The sequence below is a fragment of the Anarhichas minor genome, unplaced genomic scaffold (genome assembly GCF_050575085.1).
Source record: "Anarhichas minor isolate MPS153535 unplaced genomic scaffold, ASM5057508v1 ptg000011l, whole genome shotgun sequence".
Classification (NCBI taxonomy): Eukaryota; Metazoa; Chordata; class Actinopteri; order Perciformes; family Anarhichadidae; genus Anarhichas; species Anarhichas minor.
The window spans coordinates 7,114,885-7,141,228 of NW_027466457.1; the positions used below are offsets into that span (position 1 = coordinate 7,114,885).

Consider the following 26,344-nt stretch of genomic DNA (forward strand, 5'->3'; position numbering starts at 1 on the left):
AATAAAGCCAGACGGAGGGTCTTTAGGGGGAGCGCTATCAAAACCATCATTGATAGTCTGATATAAAACATCTCAGGCGAAAGCAAATAGCATTCGTGTTTGACTGCCGTGACAATAGTAAGACTCCACCGTGGATTTTCTCGGATTTCCAACTGCCTTTTGACGGTAAAAAATAATGTAAATATGTCCCTTGGCGGCAGTAAAAATGCTGAATTCTGGTTCTTGGTGTAAGTTTGCCATTCCGTGTATCTCCCCGTTTGTGTGTGTATGTGAGTGAGCCTGTGTATCTGTCCCAGCTTGGAGAGTCCCAGTGTCCTGTTTGTTCTGCACAGAGGGGTCCGCGGCAGGGTAGGCAGAGTGATGGGCTTCCCGAGCCGCAGTGGCATCAGCCTGTCTCTCTGTATCCCCGATAATTGATTTAACTAAAAGCCTCAATAGTGACCTAATTTTGGCTTGCATAACACCACCCCAACTGCCAAAAGTGACTCGTCTGGGAGGCAAAACTCAGTAAAGGCATTGCCTGTTCTGCTTAAGACGCTCCCATGTGCTGTCAGCATGCCGCTCTTTTTCATTCCTTCCCCTTCCTCTCCCCTCCCTGTGTGCCTCTCTCCCAATAAAGATCAAGAGTGAATGTTGTTCTTTGGTCTTCCTCATCCTAAGCCCTCTCTCTGTGTCCTTTGCTGTGGCAGGCTGTGACGACTTGATCAGCTCCGTCTTCGAGTTTGGGAAAAACTTGTGTTCTATGCACCTGTCTGAGGATGAGATCGCCCTGTTCTCCGCCTTTGTGTTGATGTCTGCTGGTAGGTGTCACTCACAGTGCAAAGGGGGAAAAAAAGAGGGAGACGCACATTCACCACGACAAAAAACGCTGTTGCCCTCCTGTTTTTCTCTATCAATTAGTATCTGGTATTAGTGGCACTGCATCATTTCCTTTTCACATGAGCCAAGTTGACTGTTAAAAGGCTTTCAAGTGTGTGTTTTTGCAATAACAAGCAGTTGTGATAATTTACCTTTCAGACCGGTCTTGGCTCCAGGAGAAGGTGAAGGTGGAGAAACTCCAGCAGAAGATTCAACTGGCCCTCCAGCACGTCCTGCAGAAGAACCACAGAGAGGATGGTATACTTACAAAGGTACAGTACACTCCATCCATTATCCCTGAAAGTTGCTGTCTGCTAAACATGCTCTACCCTTATAGCGGCGCAATCAACCACTGTTTAGGATCTTTATCCACAGGCCATCAACCATTTTTAGTGCATTTGATTAAGCTTACACAGATTTCAGGGGAAGTATTCATAATGGTTCACTAAATGCCTTTTTATCAGTAGAGAAGTGGCAATTTATCAATTGTATCAGCTCCGTAATATGAAGTGTCAAGTTTTCCTCTTGCCTGAGCGCTTGTCTCAATATTTACGAGTCTGTTTGCCCCTGTGTGAGAGGGAATACACTGTAGGGAGGAATGTTTTTCACTACCATTGCTCCATGTCCTTGCCTCCCTGTGAATCTAAACAGCCTGTCTCCTCTCTCTCCACAGTTGATATGCAAAGTGTCGACACTGCGAGCGCTGTGCAGTAGGCATACAGAGAAGCTTACAGCTTTCAAAGCAATATATCCAGACATTGTGCGTGCCCACTTCCCCCCCTTATACAAGGAGCTGTTCGGATCAGACTTTGAGCAGTCCATGCCCGTTGACGGGTAGCAGCCCTGCCAGGTGCCAGTGTGCCCACCGTAGGGGAATGTGGAGGAGGAATCTGAGACACTTTATTGGTGCCCTGCACAAAACCAGAGCGGACAGATGGCACGCTGTTCAACTTCTTCTTTTACTTTGAAGGCGAGGGCTTAGGGAGTTGATTCTTAAGGTTTACTTTATTGAATTTAGTTCTCTTTGGAAGACTTGTGGGACCCGACACCCCATGGGACATGAAGAGGAGATAGGGAGAAATGATTTCTGTCTGGTTGAACTTGACCCTCTTTTGCGCATTTCTATCATGATTCACTTCATTTCATTCATTCATTTTCCCCAGTATTTTTCGCATCGCCCTTGTTGTGATTTACTTGTACATCTGACTTGTAATCACAGAAACAATTACTGAGTCACTTTTGGATTTTAAAAATAGCAGAAGACGTCTTCAATTTTTCAGACTACATTTCCCAAACGGTTTTAGTATTTTCACATTCAAAACTTCGAATAGTCTTATCCCTATCTCCCTAAAAACGGAAATAAACAGCTGACAAATGCGCACATTTTGGTCAAGTTCAGCCCTTTTTCTCTTGTGTTCAGTCATATCTTTTGGATGCCGTTCTTGGAATGAAAACTCACAGCGACTTTGAGGGAGGGTCTGTCGGCATGGTGATGCAATCGACACCTCTCTATGGACAATCGTTAAAAAAAAAAAAAAGAAGCATATAGAATTCTGGTAATTCTAATGAAAATGCAATGATTTTAGCTGTCAAAGACTCCATCCACCATTGTTGCATAGTGAAATCATGTAAGGCCATCTGCTATTAATCCTTCTCTGGACAGGTGCCCTGGAGAAGCACAGGGCACCAACACAATGAAAAGGGTCCATTCCACCTGTTTTATAATGTACTACAGGGTATATGGTCATAAGTACTTACTATACAGAAAAAAATAAATGTTTATAGAATCTATTTTAAATAACATGTATGATATTAGTAGTTAGACCATTCTTAATTGTTGAATTGATAAGGCACTTTTATTTACACCTTTCTTTAATTTAAGACTTGTATATTTACCTAGTGATGTGTTGCATGTGCACAAGAAATACAAGTTGAACCACGGTCACAGAGGATAGTCCTGGGAGCTGCATATGATACTGGTTTGGAAGTGTAAGGGCTGTCTGTTAGGATTGCTGGCGAGGCTGCTGGTTGGTGAACAAAGAAGGCAGGTTAGAGGAGCTCTGTTTACCTCATCAACGGCCTGCATGACACCTGTCAAAATGTAGCTCTGATACTCCTTTTAGAGAGAATGCACACATACAACAACCTACAAACTTTTTTTTGTGACATTAAAGTCTCTTGGCTTTCTTGATCTTTGTTATGAACAGACCTGGATTGAGCGGCTAAAAACAAATAGAAAGAATAAAGAGGTGTTGTTTGGTGAAACATTTGCAACACACTGGCGTTCATATACTACAAACATATTTGGTACTAATTTTACTTTGAAAAACCTCACGTAATATGTAAAGAAGGCCACAAGAAAACAGAAGTTAAACATCCCAGCCAGGTTTTAAAATCCACACATAGACCGTAATCCAATTGTTCCATCTAGTGGAAGGTGAAGATACAGCAAGCAGGTTGACAGCCTAATGACAAAGATATACAGTCTAACCTAAAAGCACATTCATGAGCCGCTGTCAAACTGTTCAGATTGTTTTTTGTTGTTTTTGAGTGACTTTATCTGCCTTCTCACCACAACCTCAGCCTCAGCAACGCCACAACAGGACACAGAAGGAGCAGTGAAGGGAAAGTGAATATTCAAAGCCTTGTCTGGTAGTAAAGCTTCTATTTTTGTAACATGTTTTGGTTAAAAAAAACTCATGAAAGAGAACGAGGGAGAGAATAAGATGTCAGGTAGCACTTAACTATATTCCTGCAATAATTAGACTAGCTGTTGTTTGTACGATTAGGGGAGAAACATAAAATTGGTAGGACAAGTGCTATTTTCAGAATGCTTTGTTGTTGTGCTTCTGTTTTGTTGAGTGTGTCTTTCTTGTCAGTGTGGTAGTAAAGTGGTAGAAAAAACCCTGGATGTGCCAAACAGTAGTCGTTGCTTCCGCTTTCCAGTCTACTCGTCTATAACGTAGAATGGATTCCTAAGACATTCCAGCAATCTCAGTAGCGGCTTCTAGAAAAATCTTTTAAAAAAAGATCAAAAAAAAAAAGAAAAAAAATGATATCCCTTTAGAAACCCAACAAAGCATGTTGATACATCTGTCACCAACCGTAACATAGAATCCAGTTGTTTGTCTTTTGTTTTCTGTTTGCACACTATCATTCCTCAGCCGTGCAATTTGTACAAGGCGTTAACGCCTTGTGCTGTCACCCCTCAGGGAAGAGTTTCTTTTGCGCTTTCTGTTTGAGAGGACATTTGTTTGTACTCATTAGGTTTAGTTTGTGTTGTGTTTTTTTTTGTCAGGGATGTTCCATGAGAAGTGGTTGAGATTTTACATTTGAATATTCATCAGAATTTTAAAGTATTGATGTCTTTAAGGGGGCCCCCAGCCACTCAAAGACCACTGCGCCCCTTTTTGTCAAGTTCAAGAAAAATCTCATTTGTATAAACAACAAACCCCATCACTTTTAGAAACCGCAATTTTATCAGTACACAGCATATTCCTGTCACACACACAAAAAAAAAAAATCTGTTTTGGTTTCAAACGGTGTCATCAGGGTCTTTAAAAATGATAACCCTCTTTGTTAGAAAAACCAAATATTCTTATGCAATACTAAATCTGTTGTGTTTGGGTTGTAGTAGATATGCTGTACCTAAGTAATAATCTCTGTTATGATCCAATGCTATTTGGATATGCACAAGCCCTCTACGACTAGTAAACCTCAGTCTCCCAGCAAAAGAAACCCAGTCTGGAACACTGCTAGACAATCCAGGTTGAGAGGCCCAGTGGCCCAGCAAGAGCAGCGAAAGAGGATGAGGTGTGAACGCTCAGGGAGGTAACAGGTAGACCGAAGAAGCAGCTCGCTTTCCTCTGGACAGTTGCCGAGCATTTGATTAGCTCTCATGCGAATTTATGAGGAGGGTCTTTAAAAATCTCTTCAAAGCACCCGATTGATAAGAGGAGGGGGCGTAGCACACTGAACATGCAGAGCATAGAGCACTTACTGTTCAGAAAATTATTGAGAGATGGAGGTTTGGCTGATATCCTGTTATTTATTTGCAAAAAAAAAAAAAATTGGTTCGTTTCTAAAAAAAAAAAAGATTCAATTTTCTTAAGCTGTTGTAATATCGCTTGATGGTCGCATAAAACGATTCATTCTTTTTCTCAAATATGATCAGCTAAGGTCTACCGCCAAAACGGTTCTTCTCTCATAAAGTGAAAATTTGTTTTTCATTTTGTCGAAGTGGCATGTAATGTCTTCTACGACACAAAACAAGCAATACGCCTTGTGTTACAATTACGGGTCTCTACAGTGCAGTCATCATCCTTTTTGAATTGACTTTATTCGTTCAGCTGACTCAAACTGATGACGTTAACTCTCAGTCCAGAACAAAAAAAACCCCGTCACTCTGTTTTCATCTTCTTCTGTACTGGTATGGTTGCGATATTGGCAGGATAGCAGAAAATGGTCATCAAACACATGAATACTTGTGTCTAACTATAAACTGCGCCTTCACACAGGCCTGTAAAGTGATGTCCTTCTGTATATTCTCACTTGATATATCCCAGTTTAAGTAAGGGATTGATGCTAAGTGTGCTACTCAATCAGTGTATAGTATACAGTAAAATGTGCTGGTCCTTCTGTCTCTGCTCTGTTGTCTGTGTGTATAAAGCAATAGTGTGTATGTATGCGTGTGTGTATGTGTTTGTTCTCACAGTGTGTGAATAAAATAAACCCCAGACAAGGCTTTAATAATTACAAAGGAACAGGGTTATGTGGACGAGGATTTCTTTTGGGTCTTTTTTAGAAATGTAAGGTTTTGGAAATGCCAAGCTTGATCCATCCATAATAGGTTTAGGTTTTAAAAGCATGACATAATGCCTTCAACAATTCATAGGTCTGCAGAATGCTGTGAGGCAACATTGACCAGCTTCACAGCGGAAACATGCTTCCCTATCATTTCGGACAGCGCGGCCACGGCCTGAGCTGAGATGAATTGAAATGAATTCTGGAGTGTAAATTGTGAAAATGAGTCTTCTCGGCCATAAATTGTGAAGATCAGTGTTATGTCACGCTTAAAGTTGTGCTGGAGTGTCGGTGTGTTACCCCGAAGTATGAGTCATCACATTTTTAACAGAACTCATTTTCCAAAGCACAGCTGATAAGGATTTACGATTAAAAATACGTTTAAGAATATAGTTTAAAAAAGAAAAAGAAAAGCAACTTTTAGCCATAATCGAATGTCAAGCAATAATATATGTCTTGTGTATTATTTTTGATTATTTTGTGCATAATAGTCTTTGAACATCTGCATGTAAATACACCTTTTATTTATCAACTTTTGGTTTACTTTGTGTTGATTTTGTGGATGTTTTTATGTTCCATCTGTATATTTGACTAGTTCTGTTCCCAGGTGGAGAACGAAGAACGTATTTTTTCACTCTTTCTCTCTCCCTCATTCTCAGCCGTTTATTCACCATATTTAATGTTATTATTGATCACATGTATAAAGGTAGCTTTGTAATTTCTGTCTGTATAGATAAGAGGAAAATACTGCTACTAAGGCCTACCCAGTGAAACTATTTATCTGTTTATCAATTACACCATATTGTACGATAACTCTCTAGTTTCCAGTTTGCTTCCCTCCTTTAGGATTAGTTTGATAGAGATAGGGTGTGCTGACATTTATTTTGTGTTGCCCTGATGTGTGGTGCTAGGTAAGTTCATTTTGTGAGCAAAGTATTGATTCCTAAGCCTGGCCGCCCTATTAGTCTGTTAATTTCATTGCATATTAATGTATTATTGATATTAGGACTCAATAAATGATAATGATAATAAAAATGATAGTGGTAAAATTACCCGGGCGGTACCTGTATCAGTGTGCTAGTCTTGGGATAAGGCACTTATTTCCTTCTGACTTATAGCAAAGCTAGTATCTGCTAATTAACAAACTATTTAAGGTTACTTTTCCGGTTTGTGGAAAAATGATAATATTCGAACTGAAACAGCAGTATTGTGTTTTTTTTCTTTGTCTGATTGTAAAAACCACTCACTGAGGCTATAGTTTGTCAGGTTTTAAGATACTAAATATTTACCTCTCTTTGTGTCTGCATAGTTCTCTACCTGATGCAGGGAAGTGGTGCTTGGATTTTATTAAACAGAGCCTCGGTATGCTTTTATTATTCCCCATTTTAGACTATCCTGAAACTGGTTTCTTCAGACCAGTAGCGTAAACCTCTTGCACCACATGAAGTGTTACAAATTTACATGAAAAAAAATCGCCATTTGAGGACAAAGTTGACCTTTTCTCTCCACTCTGTAGCAAATATCAGTGAGAATATGCTTGCAATAATACACAACGTATCACACTGAGTGCCTCTCGGTGTAACAAGATGCATACATGGTTTTGATTGTCATTTTTTTGTGGTTTTACAGACGTGTACTGAAGTGACGATGTATTTTGTACATGAGGATGAATTCTCAACTCTCACATGCTTCAAATGTTTTTCAGATTCTTATTTTATGTGATGTTAATCATTTTCACATGGGTTGACGCGCTTGATGTTAAAGGGTTTCAATGTGTAGATGGTCCGTTTAGAGTGTACATGTCGCCCCTTACCTCGTTTTTTGAGAAACGCAACTGGGAAGTTTGTTTCATGTTGATCTTGAATGGTCAAATAAATGCTTGCAGACAGAAGAGTTCACCTTTCTTTGATCAGGCAAAAACTAACTGGCAACCCACATTTCTTCAATTTCTGTTTGTTTTATATCGACTCTTTTTTTAATTTCATTGAGATTTACTAATGCATTGTATATCAAGTAGTTGTATGTGTTTGTAAAAGAGGCATACAACACATCTGGATTTCTTTAATGTTCTGTGTTCAATGTGCGCTCAGTCGGTTGGGGTAACTTAACATGAAGGGTGGGTGGAGCAGGGGTGGATTCTTTTTCCATGCAAAAGCAGTGCAAATTATGGGAAAGCCGAAACTAGTGTGTGGTTGTCACAAATTTCTAAGTCACACGTTTGCTACTGATGTTAAAATGGGGACAGATGATCATGTACCTTTTTATCCAGCTCTTTTGAACTCTCTTTAGCAGGTAGTCTATTCACAAATGTAGTTTTGCTCCTTCTTGTCTGATTCTTAAATATGAAAATAAGTATTTTGATTCATTTTGTAAATACAGCTGTAAAGAAAAATAAGAAATTTAATGTTGTCTTTTAAATACTTTTCATTCTAATATGAATGTTGTTATATTGTACTTAGAAACTGTACCTTTAATATTACCTTTATTAAAAGTGCATTGGCCACATCGATTTTAGATGTGCTTTATGTGCTGTTATCCCATAATAAAATTTACCGCTTGTAATGGGCTTTTATTTCCTGACTATTTATCCGTCTCTGTTGTCTGCTCTCTCTTTGGCTCACTCTTTTCAACCAAATTAATCTAATTGTATATTTTTGATTCACAATCATTTTATCAGGCACAACTGTTTGAATTAGTGTTTCAATATTTTGCCTAAATTTGTGCAACTGGCAATGAAAATCTAAATAAAGGTATGCCAATACTTTAACCACACACCAAAAAATACTAAGAAACCTTAACAGTCAACATTTTTTTATTTAAGACATATAACATCCCTGGGTTATTACATATTAAGATGCAAAACCATTTGACCAATATGATAACTCAATTGTGGTCATGACATATCAAATTTAAATTCAGACAATGTTCTTGTTACATGATTCATCAGTCAAAATGTGTTGATTAATGAGACTGAGCAATTCTTTCCAATTACAAAATTATTAAACTAATATTCCCTGCAAGGCATTTTAACGTTTCATCTCATTTTCCTATCTAACCTTGGACATTTTGATAACGCAAAATGAACTGCAATATGATACATTTGAGGAAAATAATTTAAAGTGGACACAAATCATACCTTAAAATATTTGCAAAGATGTCAGAATTTTATCATTGACCAAATGCAAAAGAATAGCAAGACCAATAGGAGGGTTTGAGCCATATATGTACAGATAATGCCCATGATGCTATTGTTTCTAAAGCTTTATAATTATTTGTTATATTATATTTATTATATTGTTCAGCAAAACAATGGCGGATGTACCCCAAGGTAAATGCCTGAGCCAGGTGTGGATATGAGCATTAAGGGTGAAAAATGCAAGAAATCAGGCCTGTTTAGAAAGTGTCTGTTCAGAGACAAGAGACTGGCTGCAGCAAAAAGGGCCTTTCATAACTTTAAGTAAAAATAATTACTTTAAACAGACATTAGGACACTGTGTCCCGCTGAGACATACAGTGCTGGTGGTTCGGAACACAATGGGATGTCATCAACTCTCTTTCAGATGAGCTGGAGGAGGACGGTTATTGAACACCTTAGTCAAGGTACAGAGAAGGAGGTTCTTGTTTCAGGGACCTGTGTTTACATCATAGGTTTAAATGCACGATAAATAAACTATCGTCAATGTCCGGAAGGGGCAGCAAAGCATACAAAGCGCGTTATGTCTACATAATTTCACCTGTCAAACGTTTGTTAGCTGGCTAACGCTAACTCGTATATTTACAGTTGCGTCATTCTTAAGGACTGCTTGTTAGTATTGACCACAATGGAGCTGGTATGGTGAGTAATATTGTCACTGTAGTATTCAGAATATCATATTGGTAGATTGAGCGACAATTCAGGCAACCTACATTAACTTTGGGCTAGCTAATGTTAGCTAACAAGCTAGTTAGCGCCCCAGTGTTGTGGAGAGACTGACTGGCAGCTAGCTATGCAACCCAAGTGTTGTCCAAGTGAACTAACGTTAAACTACTTGGATATTAAAAATGCACTTAACCGGACAGTGTGTTACTGTATTGCAGCTATTATTCGTTAACGTGCTTGTATTTATAACACGAGTCTGAACCAGGGAAGACAAAACGAGAGAGCTGCATCATGCTAAACTTAGTTTACAGTCAAGCTTTTTTAATGTGACCGGAAGTTTACGTTAACAATAAGATAAACACTATTTTTTTTAGTTGACCGAAATGTTGTGCGTTGATTTTACAACTAACTTATAACTAATACAACATATACTGGGCATATGTGTTCTTACTTCCGGACGCTAAGTTGTTGTGAGTTAAAAATTGTACGAATCACAACGACGTCGCGATTACGTTAATATTAGCTCTTATTTTGAAGGTTTAAACAGGAAGTTGTGTGTATTCTAACGTTAAAGTTTCCTGACTTGATGCTCTGTAGCACGTGTGTAGGTAACGTTATTTACAAACCGACTACTAATTTACAGGTAGCGTTAGCCTAATTTAATTACTCCGTTATCACAAGTAACATTATGAAACATTTTAGAAATTAAATCCTATTATTTACCTTCAATACATAACACCACTGGCCTTATCCCGAAGCACAAAAGCGTTACATATTTTGTCATATTTAATTTAGATAAAGGGTAGATCTTTGGCTATTTGAAATCAATCGGGAAGAAACCAACACAAATGGCACAATTTAATTGTTTATTAAAACATTTTGGCACCAAATATAGATTGCTTACTTCCCACAGCTGTTGCTTGTTGGCTGTCCATCCAGTAAAAAATAAATGTGAAATGCGTGTACAGTATGATTTTATTTATTTGACTTCCTACCCTACAACAGAAATTTGTAAACACCAATTAAGTTCTCCTGTTCTACATGCCAACAGAAGTCTTTGCCAGTATTAAAGCAGTACAGAAACAGGCTCTTTAATATGATTTATTTTCTCTTTTTAATTTAAGGGAGGACCTTCCAGTCCCTGAGGCTCCTTTCTTTACCAGAGACCTCTATGACAAATATTCACTTGCACCTAATATCAGAGAACTATGGGCCTTTCTCCAAAGGTATGTCAATGATTAAACATATTAAGTAATACATCAGTTCAGGTGCATTTTTTCCTGTGTAATTAGTGAGTGTTTATCTTCCATGTTGTTTTTCGCCAAAGTCCAGTGGAGAACAATAAACAGGGATGTGGGACTGCAAAGGCCTCTGGCCGTCCTTCCACAAAAGCAGCTGCAGAGTTCAAAGACAACGGTTGCATCAGAAAGGATGAGTTGGACGGCTGTGATAGTGATGATCCGCGTGCAGACAATGCTGCTGGAGTTACAGAAGAATGTAAGGATACTAAAAAATCCAGAGTGAAGCTCAAGCAGGTTGAGAATGAGACGGTTGCTGCTTATCCTGAACCCAGACTGCCTATGCCATGTATGTCCAGCCTGTCCAGCAACGAACAGAAGACGTATCTTGGCATTTTGATGAGTAAGAAAATAACAGATCCTCCACAGGTAACAGCATTATCTCCTGGTATTTTTAATCCTGCCAGACCTCGTTGCATCCCTTCTTTAACTTACGTGTTCTGATGTTTCAGAACTTGAAGGCACGGGTAAACAATGAAGTGATGCAGTTCATGAGGTACCTGCAAGATGTGGCCAGAATATGTGCGGACGACTACAACTTCATATCACAGGGAGCTATGCAATATTCAGAGGTACTGATACGACAAGGATTGCACCATATATATATATATATTTTTTTTTTATTTATTTGCATAAGCATTCAAACATTGAGCCCTGATTTGTGTTTCAGGAGTTCTTCAGGGGGTGTTTGGAGCACATTCAGGCATTTCCTGAGCTCTATCAGATCTATGAGATGACTAGTTTGACAGGCGGAACATTCAACCCAGGCCTGAAGCTGACCTTTGAGAAACAGCTGCTGATCATGGTAATCTACCTTTTGAAGTGTTAAGTATCACACAAGAGCTGTTCCTTAATAACAGATATGTAGGATAACTACTTCATATACATACATGTTGTTCATAGATGCCATTGTCCAGTATTCTACTCAACCGTTACCACTTTGAAGAGTTGAATTGCAGAATCAGTCTTTCGGTGTTGATTCACTTCCTCTATTTCCATGTTTGTACCCTTTTTTTTTTTTTATTTCTCCAGGGCAATGTGGATATTACAGACCACAAGATGGTGCCTGCTGATGCACAGCTTGCATCGGATTATCAGAGTGTTTCATCAGAGAATCCTCCAGCTAAAAAAGCCAAGGACATGCACGCTGTAAGCAGTTGTCTCGCTTTTTTAATTACCTCAATAAAGTAAGTCACGAAGACGTTTTACGGCTAGAATGGGATTCATGACCGCAGGTCTATTGTTAAATCCATTTTAGCTCTTGCAGTTTTCACAAAAGACACCAGAGGGTGTTCATGTCTTGCTCAGCAAATCCGATGCTAATTGTGTTTCTGAAAGATGCTGGGACACACACACACACACACACACACACACACACACGGTACTGTCAAAAGTCCAGTTCATTGTAGACGGTCGTGTTTGACTGATGGAGTCGATGTTCTGGTCGTGTGACCTAGTCTTGTTTTTCTCCACAGAAAATCAGCACTGATAGTAATGCGGAGAGTCTGTCTGCCCGCTATGAGCCTGAAGTGTGCCTCACTCGAGATGCCCTCGTCAGGCTGCTAGACAACCATGGCCCTGACTTTGGAGAGCAATGGGAACTGCCCGTTTGTGTCCAATCAAACCCAGGAAAAGGTACAGCATCATCAGTCAGCCATTCAGGCTGTCATAGTGGAAGTTATGTTAACTAGGGCCAATTTAGGCTTTGCTTTCATGAGTAAAAATGCTAATAAGAACCAGACATCTCCTTTATTCTCTCGCTCTCTCTCTCTTCTTTGTGTTGCTGTTCACTTTCAGTCATCAAATTCCAGAGAATAATACAAATAACAGTGTGTGTGTGTACAAAAAATGTTAAAACAGAAGCCTATATTAGGAGTTACATAAGGATCTACACATATATATGACATAAGGTTATTACGTTCACCGTAAAGAACAACACACGTTTCACATTAGCAGCACATATACAGATTTGGCAAGATAGTCGTCTGATTGTCCTTTTGAGAGGTGAGACACTTTGTTGGTGAAAAGAATGCACCAGTAAAGAAATCTGAGATGAAGCACAGTGTGTAGTGACGTTGAATGTCCTCATGGTGGCACTGTTTCACATTTCCTTTTTGTTTCCCACATCTTATTCACAGGCAGCAGTCAGAAGAAGACTGTGTACATAGACTCGCCCCTGCTGCAGACTGAAATGACAGTGAGAGAGAGGTCACATATCTACCACGAGGAGAGTTTGAAGCTTTCCATCAAGAAGAAAGGCAGTAAAAATGTGTTCCATTTAATGACGGAGCTTCCTGAGGATCACCAGCAACTCCACGCCGTATGTAGTCGCACAAATAGAAGTCCTATACGTGGTGTCATGTACGGGGTCTTACTTCACCTGAACAATGATTCTTTGTTTTCTGTTTCTAAATCAGGAGAGGTCACAAAGAACCTTGGTGTCTTCTGGAAACAATGGTCTTGACTTTGAGGTGGACCTCGCTGACCTGGAAACATTTGGAGAGGCGCCCCCCATTAAAACCCCCAAGATGCAGAATGCATGTGTTAAAAGTTCAAACGCTCCAAGTTCCCCGCCTTTAGCTAAGAAGAAAAAGTCCAGTGAGCATCTTGTAAACACTAGCAGCAGTTCACAAGAAGAGATGGACACCGCATCGACAGATGTGAATGGTCCCGTAAAAGAGGAGAGTGAGGCCACTGCCCCCAAAAATGAACAAATGAGGTCGGACACTGCTCAACAAAGTGACGAAGACCTACCTTTTATAGGAGACTCGGATGATGAGAAGCTGGTCATTGATGACTCGGTGTCTCCAGCTAGCGCACGGACCACGTCACGCTCTGCAGACCCCCCGATAATCCCCGTCTCTGAGTCTGTACTTATAAACCCCGAGTCAGCGTCTCCTCAAAAAGGTACAAAGCAGAGGCGACAACTCAAAAGAGCAAACGTATCTGGCGACCAGCTGGGTGAGATCCTGCGCATGCAGACTGCCATGTTCAACTCTCCCAGTGACGCAGCCAAAGGCTCCACCATATCCCAGGAAACCAGCTCACCCACCCGATGCACGGGACCCTCGGTTCACTCCCACCCAGTGTCTCTGGTGAAGCCCTGCGTGTCCTCATATTTGGAGAGAAACCAGAACCAGGATGGAGATGCCTGCGTATCTGCACCAGTGGTCAACATCACTACTACGGAGCACAGAAGTTAGTTTCAAGTTCATTTTCATTCTGTGGATTTAGGTTGTGTTTATGTGCTCGATTAACATAGTTCATCATTGCCTCCCACACAGAAATCCTGTCACAAGACCTACAGGCTGGTACTGAAGATGAACAAGACTACCAGGCTCCAGAGGAAGGAAACCTGCTCTATAAGCTCTACAGTCTGCAAGACTTGCTGCTCATGGTGCGCAGCTCTGTCTCACTGACCCATAACAGAAAAGTAGGCCAGAACAGCCAAAACCAGGTAGATATGTTAGTTTAACTTCATCCTCCAGATTGTAATAGTGTCTTTTCACATATTAAAGTATAAAATGAATATATATGCAACAGCCTTATTTCTGTCCGTCTGTTTTCTTCCCCAATAGTTTGTGCCAGTGCATGTCTTACCCAAGCTGGAGTACCAGTTGAATTATGGTGTCGAGTGTCTGAGCAGCAGTGAAGCTTGCCAGCTGTGGACTGAGACATTGCTCCACTCCAGCACTGTATCCTACATCGGTACGAAAAAGCTCTTATCACTTTTACCTGCAATCATTGTCTTTCTAAATTCAGTGAAAATTAAGAAAGAAATGTTACCAAATTGCTCTCAGTTCCAGTGTAGGAGGAGTATGCCTTCAACCTTTCATTTTGTTCAACATTATTGCCAGGAAAATAGTCAAAGTTCTATTTCCTGAGAGGGTTCAGTGGAGTCCACATGGCACATCCTCCCACAAACCAATGGAATAGTCTTTAGATGACTCACCATCCTGCTGTTGCTGTGTAGTGAATGAGTTTACTTTGTTGCCATAACTACAGCCACATTTGATTGTGGGGAATTGCAAAGCAGAGCTCAGCTAAATGTTGTTTTGAACTTCAGTTAAATTCCCTTAATGCATATTGTGTGCTTACCTGTAGCTCAAAGATCTATCCTGTTCCTGTACTAGGGTCACTGATGTGTGGACCCGTGTAGGTGTTGGCTGGGAATGTACGTCATCTCCCCTGCTTCATGATTTAATGGCAAAGAGGTGTCTCTGGGTTATACCCCTGTCCAGTCTCCTGGCATAATTAACATACTAGGCAGGATCTCTCATCAGCGGCACTGACCGTACAACAAGTGTATATCCTGGTTTCTTATGTTCAGCGTCAGGAATAGCCAGTGAGAAAACAGTGATCATTTGCCAGCTATGTGCAAATATATCGATTATTTCTCACTTCATGACACAGCTGATAAAAGACCACTTCTATGTGGTTCGTAGTTCATCATGGGGTTCATCACGTGGCATTCCCCAGTTGTGTATTTCTGGCTGTGGGTGCCGGCCCTAAAACAGCCCATAATTGAAGGAAGGCCCTCTTGAAAATAAGCAGACATTACATGCTGGAGTGGGAGGCATGAAAGGAGACAGGACCAACAAGCTTCTCTCACCACCCACTCAAGAGTGTAACAATGCAGGCGAATCAACAGCGACTAATTACTTTGTAAGCACTAGAAATGGGATTGATGATGAAGGGAAGCTCGTGATGTGCATGCTCATTAGATCTCGTTGCTTTCTCCGTGCGTCGCTCAAACCCTCCCGTTCTGTCTCTGCAGCTCACATCAATGCGCACACATCAAAAGTAGCTCTGCTGAGAAAGCTGCATGACGACTGGAAACAGAACGTCTCCTGTGGCTTCAAGTGAGTGTCCTTACAACAGATGTGTGCAGATGATTGGGATTAGCCTCATCACCCCTGTATGATTATTTAGTTTAAGAAGTTGTCATCTTGAGTCAGTCAGTTAATCAATAATCCGAGCCTTTTCATCAACCTCTGGTTTTCTCATCTTAATTAGTGTTGAAATTTAGATTACCACTAACGTAGACAGACTGAAACTAGAGGGACTAAAGCTCGGTGATGTCTCTTCTCCATCCACAGGCCATCGAAGTCCCTGAATATACTGCACCACCTACTGAAGAAGCTAACTGGGTGAGTTGTTGAAGACATTATTTGTCTTGTTTTAAATTATTAGTGCTGAGCGCCTCCATCCTCATTGTCCCTTTTTCTTTTCTTTTTTTTTTATAATGCCAGAAGAATTATGTTTCTGGTTGTCCGTCCGTCCATCTGTCCTATTATGAACGCAATATCTCAGGAACGTCCGGAGGGAATTTCTTCAAATTTGCATCCACTTGTACACAAGGATGCACTGATTAGATGTTTGTAGTTGAACATTTATTCTCTTGTAAGTCTTTTCGCAAAAACATAATTTGTTCAGAATGAATGTTTTTACTGTCTGACTTTACAGCTTTATAGCTTCATTTTAATTAATGTGTCCTTATGGAAGCACAGAACACATTTAATGTGTATGAAAAAATGATATATGTACAGTATGAACTAATATTGTTTAGTTGGGCCACATCTGCAGAAGAGTTGTCTATCTGTCTTCATGCTCTGTTTAAGATGTCTGGTCAGCCTCGGGCTAAAAACGCGACATTGGTTTCCCTTCATCTTTGTGTTGTGTTACGCAATCGATGACTCATCGACACACAATACATGTGTCACCTTCTGCTTTCTTAAGACTCTGTTCACCCCCATACCAGTCACTTGGCAGGAAACTAAGAATGCTGCATGTTTCAGTGTGTGGGTTTTGACTTTAACACATCGTCAATGACTTGGTTTGCTTTTTTTGTAGGTTAGAGGAAGGACAGTACCTGATTGCGCACAAGGCAGGGGAACCATTCGTGACCTTATTAAAAGCGGCTAATGGGAAAGTGAGTCGGGGGGCATACAACCTGCAGCAGCTCCACAGCTCAGTGCCCCAGCCCCCAGCGTCCGGCCTCGTGCCCTGGATACCTGTTGATCCAGCTGTGGTCCTGCCCTTCCACCAGAAACACGGCCGTGTCCCCTGCACCTTCCCACCAAAAGCCTTCATAAAGGTGTGTACTTGATAGATGACACGGTGAAAAAATACAAAAGCACTGGAGGTCATGACCGCACAAGTGATGGCAAGAGATGATAAGTTGTTTGAACTAATAGGAAGTGTTTTATTGGTTAAAGCCTAGGAAGTCCACACCCACGAACACAGGAATTCTCTAAAGCCAAGATAACTGACATGCAGTCTCTCTCTCTGAGTTGAAGTGAGTGCAAAACTCTTGGCTGTTTTCTTAACAGACAGGCTGAACCAGCACACTACTGCGTAGTTTTCCTGTGCAAGCCCACAACTAAACGCAGGAACAATAGAGAGCACAGGAACATCAACAGCTCAGCAGGGTTAGTGCTGTAGACGCTGCCACATGGAACTTCAGGCAGGAATCCAACGATTGTCTCAAAGATATTTAAACTGCTTTTAACTTGCAAAGGCAAATATTTCGCAATAAGTTTCAACAGGGCAATTGGATTGTCAACATTTGCCACAGATGCTTCTACTTCTGAGAATGACAAATGTACAAATCATTTGAGAGTACGATGCTACTGAAATTTAAATCTGCAACCATTTTACCTTCCTTTATCCTACCAGACAGCGAAAGATGGGTCATCGCAGTCCAACAGCCATGGAGCTGGGCAGTCACCGAACAAATCCAATGCAGGAGGCAAGAAGAAGAAGAAAAACAAGAAACGTGCAGCCAGGCGTAGCAAGTATATAAAAAAGCTAGTTCAGAATTCCATTTAAGTTCTATCATTTCATATGAGGTGAGTCAGATGAGGAGCTGGACCTGCACTGCCAAGGAAAGGAGAGGAAACAAGACCACTTATTAAATCTGTTTTTCATACTGGAAATACATTATGACCTTAAACATAAAATGTGAATTCTGAAGCACTTTGAGAGTACAGAAAATATACCTTTTTTTTTATATTTTAATTTTGTTCAGAGAAATGTATATTTTGTTAATTGTTATGTTTTGTGAAAACAATAAACTTTTGTGCAAGTATCCATATGGGGTAAAGTTACTGTCTTCACATCTTTATAACCATTTGTATGGATGTGTGAATATTAGATATCACTGTGTGTGTGTGTGTGTGTGTGTGTGTGTGTGTGTGTGTGTGTGTGTGTGTGTGTGTGTGTGTGTGTGTGTGTGTGTGTGTGTGTGTGTGTGTGTGGTTGCGTGTGTGTGTTTAAAATGTTGAGCTTCAGTGGTAAAGGGTGGAGTCATGAGTGCTTGGAAAGGGGAGGTGAAAGGGGAAGTATTTTTCTGTGTCAGAAAAGTTGAACCTCCACACCCATTCCATTTATACATCGCCTGGACAAATCGCTGCATCATCTCAACGTTGACAACAAAGGTAAGTTCAGTGTCGTTCTACATTTTAATGCGGACTAACTGACTTTGTAACTGAGATGTAACACTGCAGGGAGGTTTAAGAGAATTTCCCAACTTTCAGTCATGGCAAATGATTTCCATTAAGTCTGTGCGAACGTGTTTTGTTGTTTTTATTTTCTTGAGTTTTGGTTAAGTAAGAATGAATCCCTGCTCTTCAGTGTGAGCCCGCTACCTGTTTTCTTGCACGTGAATGTGCTCAGTTGTTTTACCAGACTTGAGTACAGTAGCACTTTTTCCAGGGTGTGTCTCTGTGGGATTGCTGTTAGAGATGTGTGTCACACTGAACAAGGATTTCAAAGACCTAGGGGATTGTGGGTAGTCGTGTCTAACCATTTTACTGGGAGTATGGCAAAGCAGTGGAAACTAAGGAATACAGTAACTTTATGAAATGGAAAAAGTCTCTCACAGTGATTTTTGTACCAAAAGCAACAACTTAAGTGAATCAAATTTCTCTGCCTCTGTGTAGAGGACATTTGCTTTGTGGGGTCAGGTGATGAGATCTTGAGACAAAACAAACAAACATTGAATGAAGCTCAGACAAGTTGGTGACGGGATTACAATGAGATTTGATTACAGGATTTTGTAGTGTTGACACTTTTTTGCCACCTTTCCCAGGAGTCACAATGGCTATGGTATCAGAGTTTCTGGGACAGCTCTCTCTCAACATTGGGGTAACGTCCTATATTTAATTCATGAAAACTCTTATATAATACATGGTGTACCTTTTAAATACATATTAAAAAAAAGATAGCATCAATTTGATCTCACTCTGATTTGCTTTGGATCCTCAGGCCCATGAACCCACGTTCCCCACTGTGGTACCTGCTATGGATTTTGACCCTGACAGAGATGCTGCCAGAATAGACACTGCTATCAAAACCAAAGGTAAGATGTAGTACTGTACATGTTGCTTAAAATAAGAAATCCGTGCTTGGTTCTGCTAGTCTCTCTACAGATGAGTAGCCGGTATTTGTGAGTCAGCATCCTGGCTTAAAACGTTTTGACCATGCTGGGAACACTTCCAAGTCTGCCTCAGTGCTGGCAGAGCTGGGAGCCACTGGCAACAGTCTGGACGCGAACTCTTCAACAGTCCACCATTTTGTTGTTATGAAGAATATGTTCTATGTTTCTTTACTAATGACGTTTGACGGGGGAAAATACCTTGTGACCACATCATGTGTTAAAGCAGGCAGGCTAGCTTTGCTACCAGGCCCTCTTATAATTATTAATTGTTATTCTTCAACATGCACTTTAAAAGTAATTCAAGATAAATCCACACACACACACGTGTTCAAAAGACTCCAAACCTGTTATATGCCATTTACCATTTTAGCCCACAGAATGTCTCACAGCTCAGTTTTTTTACCTTTTAAAGTTGAATATAGTTGTGTGTGTCTTTTTCATTCTAACATGAACAGGAGTGGATGAACAGACCATCATTGACGTCCTGACAAAGCGGACCTACTCACAAAGAAGAGACATCGCTTTTGCATACGAAAGGAGGGCAAAGAAGGTACAGTAGGCCTCGGGATGCAATCCAAAATGCTTCACAGCTATTAAAAGCAGTGTCGGAGACATTCGGGTAACATTGTTTTATCTTTAGGACATGATCTCAGCCCTGAAGGCAGCGCTGTCTGGCTCTCTGGAAACGGTGATCCTTGGATTGATGAAGAGCACGGCCCAGTACGATGCCTCATTGATCAGAGGTTCCATCAAGGTAAAGGACACAGATTGGTACACAATATCAGCAGATTCGATTTAAAGGTTACACTGCCCCCTTCTGGAGAAATGACAGAACTTGCTTTTTTGCTCCACCCCGATATAAGTTATCATTGTGTTTTATCCTAAAGTTTCATGCATAAAAAAGTAATAAAGATTTGTGTCTCTTTCAGGGTGCGGGAACAGATGAAGAGACGCTGATTGAGGTTTTGTGCTCACGCAGCAACAATGAGCTGGTGGAGATCAAGAAGGTCTACAAGGAGTGTACGTTCAAAACATCCCGGTCATTCATACGAAGGGCTCGAAATGCATTGTAACATGTAATGCCTCACCTATAGGTTGTTGTGCCATTCATGCACTATTAGGCTATAGTACAGGTTATCGTTCCCCATCAAAAGTCTTGTCTTAAATGTTCTTGAACCAGAAATTGCACAGCTATGTGATTACTCTAGATACGCAGAGAAAGCTAAATGTCTAAATTGAAAGCATTCTTTCCCACAGTGTTCAAGAAGGACCTGGAGAAAGACGTGGCAGGTGACACCTCAGGGAACTTTGCTAAGCTGCTCTTGGCTCTGGTGCAGGTGAGATTTGTCAGTGATCGTCTTTATGATTAATACAACACCAGACAGTTTAACCTGAGTTTGTGTCTTATTTCTGTGCAGACCAAGAGAGCAGAACCGTCCTCTATGGTAGACTATGACAAGATTGATGAAGATGCCAGAGTAAGTTGCCCATTTTCACTTTGTCATGTGGAATCTAAAATACATCGATTTTAAAAACTGTCATTTTAAAATCCAAATCATTAATTAGTATCTCGTGTAAAATTTGAGTTATTGCATTTCACCAATGTCTAAGTCACTGAAAGATTCACTAAAATGTCCAAATGTGTTTTGAAACCCTTTTATACTTTCGTAAAACTTTGTGCATTTGATAATTTTGAGCTCATTCAATAACAATATTTAATTTTAGTACCTTGATATTTAACAGTAGTGACAACACTTCTATGCCACAAAGTGTAATGTGTTTTGTGTTGCTATTTCATTAATTCCTCTCAGGCACTCTATGAGGCCGGGGTGAAGATAAAAGGAACTGATGTGCCCACCTGGATCTCCATTATGTCTGAGAGAAGCGTGCCCCACCTGCAGAAGGGTAAGACAGCCTGTTTTTGTTTGCGTGTTTACATAAGTGTTCATTTTCAATTTTTCTTAAACATTTGAAAAATACTCTAACAATCAGTGAATCATTGTTTCCCTCTGCATGTTAGTGTTCCAAAGGTACAAGAGTTACAGCCCCTACGACATGCAGGAGAGCATTACTAAGGAAGTCAAAGGAGACTTGCAAAGGTCCTTCCTGGTGCTAGGTACACGTCATCTTTTATCAATAATTCATATTATTAATACATTACACCCTGTTTAGTAATTCCTGAAGTAAATATTCCCCATGTAGGCCAGGTATTGTTGTATGAAGCACTTCTAAAATTACAAAAGAAAATCATTGGCAAATACAAGACGTGTTATTGTGGATATTTATTCAGTTTTTCTTTTGTTCCAGTTAAGTGCTTTGAAAACAAACAGCTGTACTTTGCCAGCAGACTGAATGAAGCCATGAAGGTACACGCCGCTGTTCTATTTCTTCTTGTGGAAATGTGGCTATTTTGAGGGCCAGACTTTCTTTTGGAATAGATGTAAGAAGTACATCTGCTTTTGAAAGTGCAATTTTGCTGCAGGAACACAGAATCCAAAAGTTAGCAGAAGTTATCTTACGACAGCGTTACATCAGCTGCTGTAGTTGAGTTAAAAGCGTGTACAACTTGTAAGTGCTGACTTGTGCTTGTCTGCTCAGAGTAAAGGAGCCAAAGAGAAGATGGTGACCAGAATTATTGTGTCGCGCTGCGAGGTGGACCTGAAAAAGATCTGCTCTGAATACAAGACCAACTTTGGAGAGTCTATGCAAAAGACTATTCTGGTAAGTGAATTATTCAGCCTGCCCCTGACCTCTTACTGATTTACAGTAAGCCTTCTTTTGTCATGCAGCACCTCTAACCTGCTCTGTTTCTGCAGGAACACACCAAGGGAGACTACCAGAAGGTGCTGCTCGGTCTGTGCGGACCAGAGGAGTAAAAATGAATCATCAGTATCAAAAGGGCCTCACGTTGCACCTCTGGAAAGGTGTACTGGAAAGGTGGGCTCATGAATATCACACTTGGAACGAACTCTGCGGAAAAAGCCTGCCCTTTCTTTTCTGCACACATTTAAATGCAACATATAAGGAGATGCGTTTGTCTTATATCTCGAAACATGAAGAATCTGTATTAAAGCGTACTTTTGTTGTACCAAAACGGCAATAAAGTTGCTTTGTAAGAGTATTGTTCCTTACTTTCTTTGCATTCCACCGCTTTGTTCTGACATCGTTGTATGTTGATGACACAGATAACCATTAGAGGGCGCTATAGTAGCATTAAAAGCAAGAGCAGATAGCTCCAGCTCCTCCGTGTCTCGGGCCTCATGGTATCTGATATCTGCTGAGGAAACGCAGAGAACACACATTTTTGAATATAATAAAATATTTTTAAACATTTTTTACGTTCCATTATCATTTCCCCTTATTATGCTAAGTAATAAATTAAGAGTAAATACATGAAACAGCCATTCAAAGGACATATATTGTATTTGCACAAGGGATGAAAATATTACTATTTTGCAGTTTGCCAATTTTTAAAACCATATTTGAAATTATGGTATTTAGATTCAAAACTGCACCAACTTGAAGATGTTTTACTTTGTGAAAACAGTCATGTATGATCCATACAGCATCTCTTCATACGAAGAATTAAGATTCAAATCGTCCACACTTTCCACTATGAGGTTCCATCAAGATGATTTAATCATTAGTGTGTTTTTCTGTGTTTGTTTGGTGCTAATATTTTAATTAAAAATGTTAATTTTACCTCCGGCAAAGATGATTTGCATACCACTAAACAAGCTTCTATACAGTGTGTTTCTGCTGTTTAGTTTGTGGTCTCTCAGGATGAAATAACCACCACAGTGTTGTCAAGGCATTGCTACTGAAGTATAAGAAAAAAAAAAATGGCCCCAAAAGGCACGATCAGAAATGCTGAACACAGCGATGAGGAAAAGGATGTGAGGGAAAGCGCATGGACCTTATAATCTAAAACAGAGTGGTGTACTGTGGCTCAAATGTGATAGAAGATCATCTTCTATTGTGAGAGAAATTGTCCCATTAAAATAATGCTTCTGTCTGATATTTTCACTGGTTGAGTAGCTGAGGAGAGAAATGGCTTCAGATTTTAACAAGGCACTGGATTTATGATCATTTTGTAATAATATTGATGAGAACATTAGCCTTTTGTGATGGTTTATGTTTATAGGCAATAAAAAAATAAAATATAGTGTAAAGTTAGGTAAAACAGTATTTTGCAAAGCAGGGAGTGCGATTTATGCGCGAGTGTGGTGACCGATTAATCTTTGCATCATAAAGAGGAAAGTCGCACCATATTTTTCCCTTTTTTTTTTTATATAGATGTACAACATGCTGTTCTGTTCAAGGCCAGCCCGTTGGGACCTCCAGCAAACCCAAGGGGAACTCTCTTCTCAATTGAAACGATGCAATTTACTGTCCCAAACGCTGGCACTTCATCATTCAGAGGACTTTAACCCCATGAATGTCAAACACGGAGCATGCTGGGAAAGGAGATGGAATACCTCGCATTACCATAACAACTAGAACCAAATGACAAGCACTCTGGAGCCTAAAAGGTGAAGAATAATACCATATAATCACCTAATAAGGATTGCCTTTGAGAGGAGATCTCTGATTACTTTGTTCTTTTTTGAATAATCAAAGACACTGATAAGGACCAGTGACCATTCCCAGCTGTCAGGCTGCTCTGTTGCGGTGGTTTTAGCATGAAAGGTCAGACAAATCCAGTTACCTTTTCTAATACTTGCCCCAGTTAGATTGAACATGTGGATAGCTCCCCCCCCCCATTCACCTCAGAGACAAAGCCCAGGCAGTGCTGCAGGCATCCAGCAGCATTAAAGTTTCACAGTACAGCTGTAGAGCTGCTGTCGGCCCGCCAGACACACCAACTGCACGTTGGGAAGGTTTTAGTTTGTGCTTTTTATTAATTGATTGCATTGAACAGAGCTTGCAACTTAGAGAACCGACAGCGTCTGAACGTTCCTTCTCATCTCCCTCCCTCCTTAACACATCTGAACCCGGCTCAGAATTTTTGTGCAGAGCACCAAAGGGTGTTTAATTATAGAGTAGCGGGCCACCAAGGTCTGCTTTTAATTGTGTGCATCTGTGTGTGTGTGTGTGTGTATGTGTGTGTGTTTGCCCGCAGCTCTATAGGTCGCAGGCATACTCTAAATGAGAACTCCTACAGGCTAAGCTGGAGGACCCGCTCCTTCTACACAGCTGCAGAGCCGAGAGAGCCAGAGTTTGATTAATATTTTCTTAATTATCATTATTTAATTCAGCCAAACCAGAGCTTCTTCAGTGAAAGTGTGGCCTTTGTCTCTGTGAAGCTGAATACTCTGGCTCGTTAAGGGCACTGAGAGATCCTGTATATGATAAATAAGAGGTTGTGTGTTATGCTGCTGCCCCAGGGAGAGTTGGCACCACACTGAAGGACATCTCCTTCTAAAGAATGCCGCTCTGCTGATGTTTCTCTGCGCAGACCGTAGAGCCGGATCCTCCGCCTCTGGCTTCGTCAGGCCCGTTTCCTTTTATGAGGCTCAAACTGAGACAACAGCACAGGCAGAAGAGCGCTGTGCACTCGTCATGCCATCAGGCTGCCTCCTTTGTACAGTAGACTGGTAATTGAAACAACATAAGAGAGCAGAATAAGGCCTGTCTCCTCTTCGGTTTTGGCTGCAGTCAGTCCATCTGCAGGAAGAAAAAAAAAAACGTGTCAAGAAGTTTCAAAAAGAGCTTTGTGTAACATGCAACACAGTGTATGTCTTTGAAGAGTTCAGCTTCTGTCGTCTTTAGAAGCCACAAGGATTCATGAGAAGATTATACTTGGTGCAAGCTGTGCATTTGCTGCTTAACCTCAGCCTGTTTAATACAGTATTTAGTGGAGAAAGATGATGCTTTGTTATTAATTGTAGATTAAATCAATCATGTCTGATACTAGTCACAATCCAGTTTGTTAAAAAGCGTGCCTGGAGACATAACCAGACTTTTATATAGTTTATCAGATCAGCAGTATTTGATGCTCAGGGCTGGATTGGATGCTGACTTCTCTCTTTGCTTGAAGCTTCCTCTCCATAGCCGTGTGCTGAAGGGATGAGAATACCCTGTGGCTGGTTAACCTACACGCTTTCTATCTATATCCACCGTCTCTCCTCCTCCAGTCGGCCCACAGAGACGCCCCTCATCCCCTGTGCCTATTCTGCCACTCGCCGCCCTGCCAAACACGCAAAAGGGAATTTTCTGACAAAGAACCACACTTGCAAAGATTGTTGTGATCCACTGGGTTTGATCATGTATCTGACATAGCAAACACAGGGTCTCTGTTTTGTATCATACAGGATGCATGTATGCATAAAGTGTTAATCTTTTGATGGCGCTTGCGTGGCCCCCAGCCAGACGCACTAATGATAATTTTCTGTGAAGTGGTTGTAATGGTCTGGCCCAAGCATCAGCAGCTCCTCCGTTGTTTGCACATGCCACTGGATCAGTTTGGGTGTGTGTACTTTGCAGCGATGGTGATAATATACCAAGAAAATGCAAGGGGAGGACAGTCTTTATCAGCCTGGCATATTAATGTTTATTTACACCATGGCTAATAAGATGTGTGCTCCACAGCTAGGTGAGACAGAATGATGGTGGGTAATTAAACTGCTTTGCTTTAGATTCATCCATTATCCATACTCAAGCCTGCATACATAATGTAATAATGTAAAATAAGGCTTGTTGCAGCGGTGGGTGAGGTGACCATTCTGAGGTGTTTTCATCCTCGGAGCACAGTGTAAATCAATATGGCGTGTCACTGCAGACACAAGGTATACAGATCGCTGCGATAAATTTGGGAATTGTCAAAATGTGTATTCAGAAGGGAGTGAGATATAACCTTTTACATAATGCAATTTTGAAAGAACTCAAACACACTGACAAGACTCATTTGTGTTTCAGCGTTTGGCTTACAACCTCTAACCTGTTGGAGGTCCGGGATTGACTGAGTGGGTGTCTAATCCATATTTTCATGACGCTTAATCCCATCTACTGAAGGCAGGCCCTGTCACCAATGTCCTTGTCGGACTGGCCACTGGACCCTATGCACATACACACACACACACACAC

At 40.7% G+C, this 26,344-nt stretch overlaps 3 protein-coding genes across 6 annotated transcripts in view; all 3 read left to right on the forward strand.

Moving 5' to 3' along the window:
- roraa (RAR-related orphan receptor A, paralog a) overlaps window positions 1–6,709 on the forward strand; it is a 168,446-nt gene extending 161,737 nt beyond the window's left edge. Inside the window, exons 9-11 of the mRNA XM_076089118.1 lie at window positions 690–800; window positions 1,018–1,130; window positions 1,532–6,709. Of these exons, the coding sequence (XP_075945233.1) occupies window positions 690–800; window positions 1,018–1,130; window positions 1,532–1,696 (389 nt within the window). The 3' untranslated portion in view covers window positions 1,697–6,709. The remainder of the gene's footprint in view (window positions 1–689; window positions 801–1,017; window positions 1,131–1,531) is intronic.
- A 2,648-nt stretch (window positions 6,710–9,357) lies between these two features.
- On the forward strand, window positions 9,358–17,910 carry ice2 (interactor of little elongator complex ELL subunit 2). 4 transcript variants are annotated; one of them, XM_076089119.1, is made up of 15 exons: window positions 9,358–9,496; window positions 10,645–10,746; window positions 10,848–11,187; window positions 11,271–11,390; window positions 11,489–11,623; window positions 11,851–11,967; window positions 12,294–12,453; window positions 12,957–13,138; window positions 13,236–14,016; window positions 14,103–14,275; window positions 14,397–14,526; window positions 15,596–15,680; window positions 15,918–15,968; window positions 16,672–16,915; window positions 17,497–17,910. In XM_076089119.1, the coding sequence occupies exons 1-15, from the start codon at window positions 9,483–9,485 to the stop codon at window positions 17,647–17,649; spliced, it is 2,787 nt and encodes a 928-aa protein (XP_075945234.1). In that variant the 5' UTR covers window positions 9,358–9,482; the 3' UTR covers window positions 17,650–17,910. The 4 variants fall into 4 exon arrangements, with proteins under 4 accessions (XP_075945234.1, XP_075945236.1, XP_075945235.1 ...); XM_076089121.1 differs by lacking the exon at window positions 17,497–17,910 and adding an exon at window positions 16,071–16,221 and having other exon boundaries at window positions 16,672–16,809; XM_076089120.1 differs by having other exon boundaries at window positions 9,359–9,496; window positions 10,853–11,187.
- Window positions 17,911–18,213: 303 nt separating this feature from the next.
- On the forward strand, window positions 18,214–22,379 carry LOC142948021 (annexin A2-like). Its single transcript, XM_076089902.1, has 13 exons — window positions 18,214–18,257; window positions 18,911–18,966; window positions 19,087–19,180; window positions 19,714–19,808; window positions 19,899–20,012; window positions 20,188–20,278; window positions 20,516–20,595; window positions 20,677–20,736; window positions 21,070–21,163; window positions 21,279–21,374; window positions 21,566–21,624; window positions 21,857–21,979; window positions 22,075–22,379. Exons 2-13 carry the CDS (start codon window positions 18,919–18,921, stop codon window positions 22,132–22,134), a joined length of 1,014 nt encoding a protein of 337 aa, XP_075946017.1. The 5' UTR covers window positions 18,214–18,257; window positions 18,911–18,918; the 3' UTR covers window positions 22,135–22,379.
- The last annotated feature ends 3,965 nt before the right edge of the window (window positions 22,380–26,344 follow it).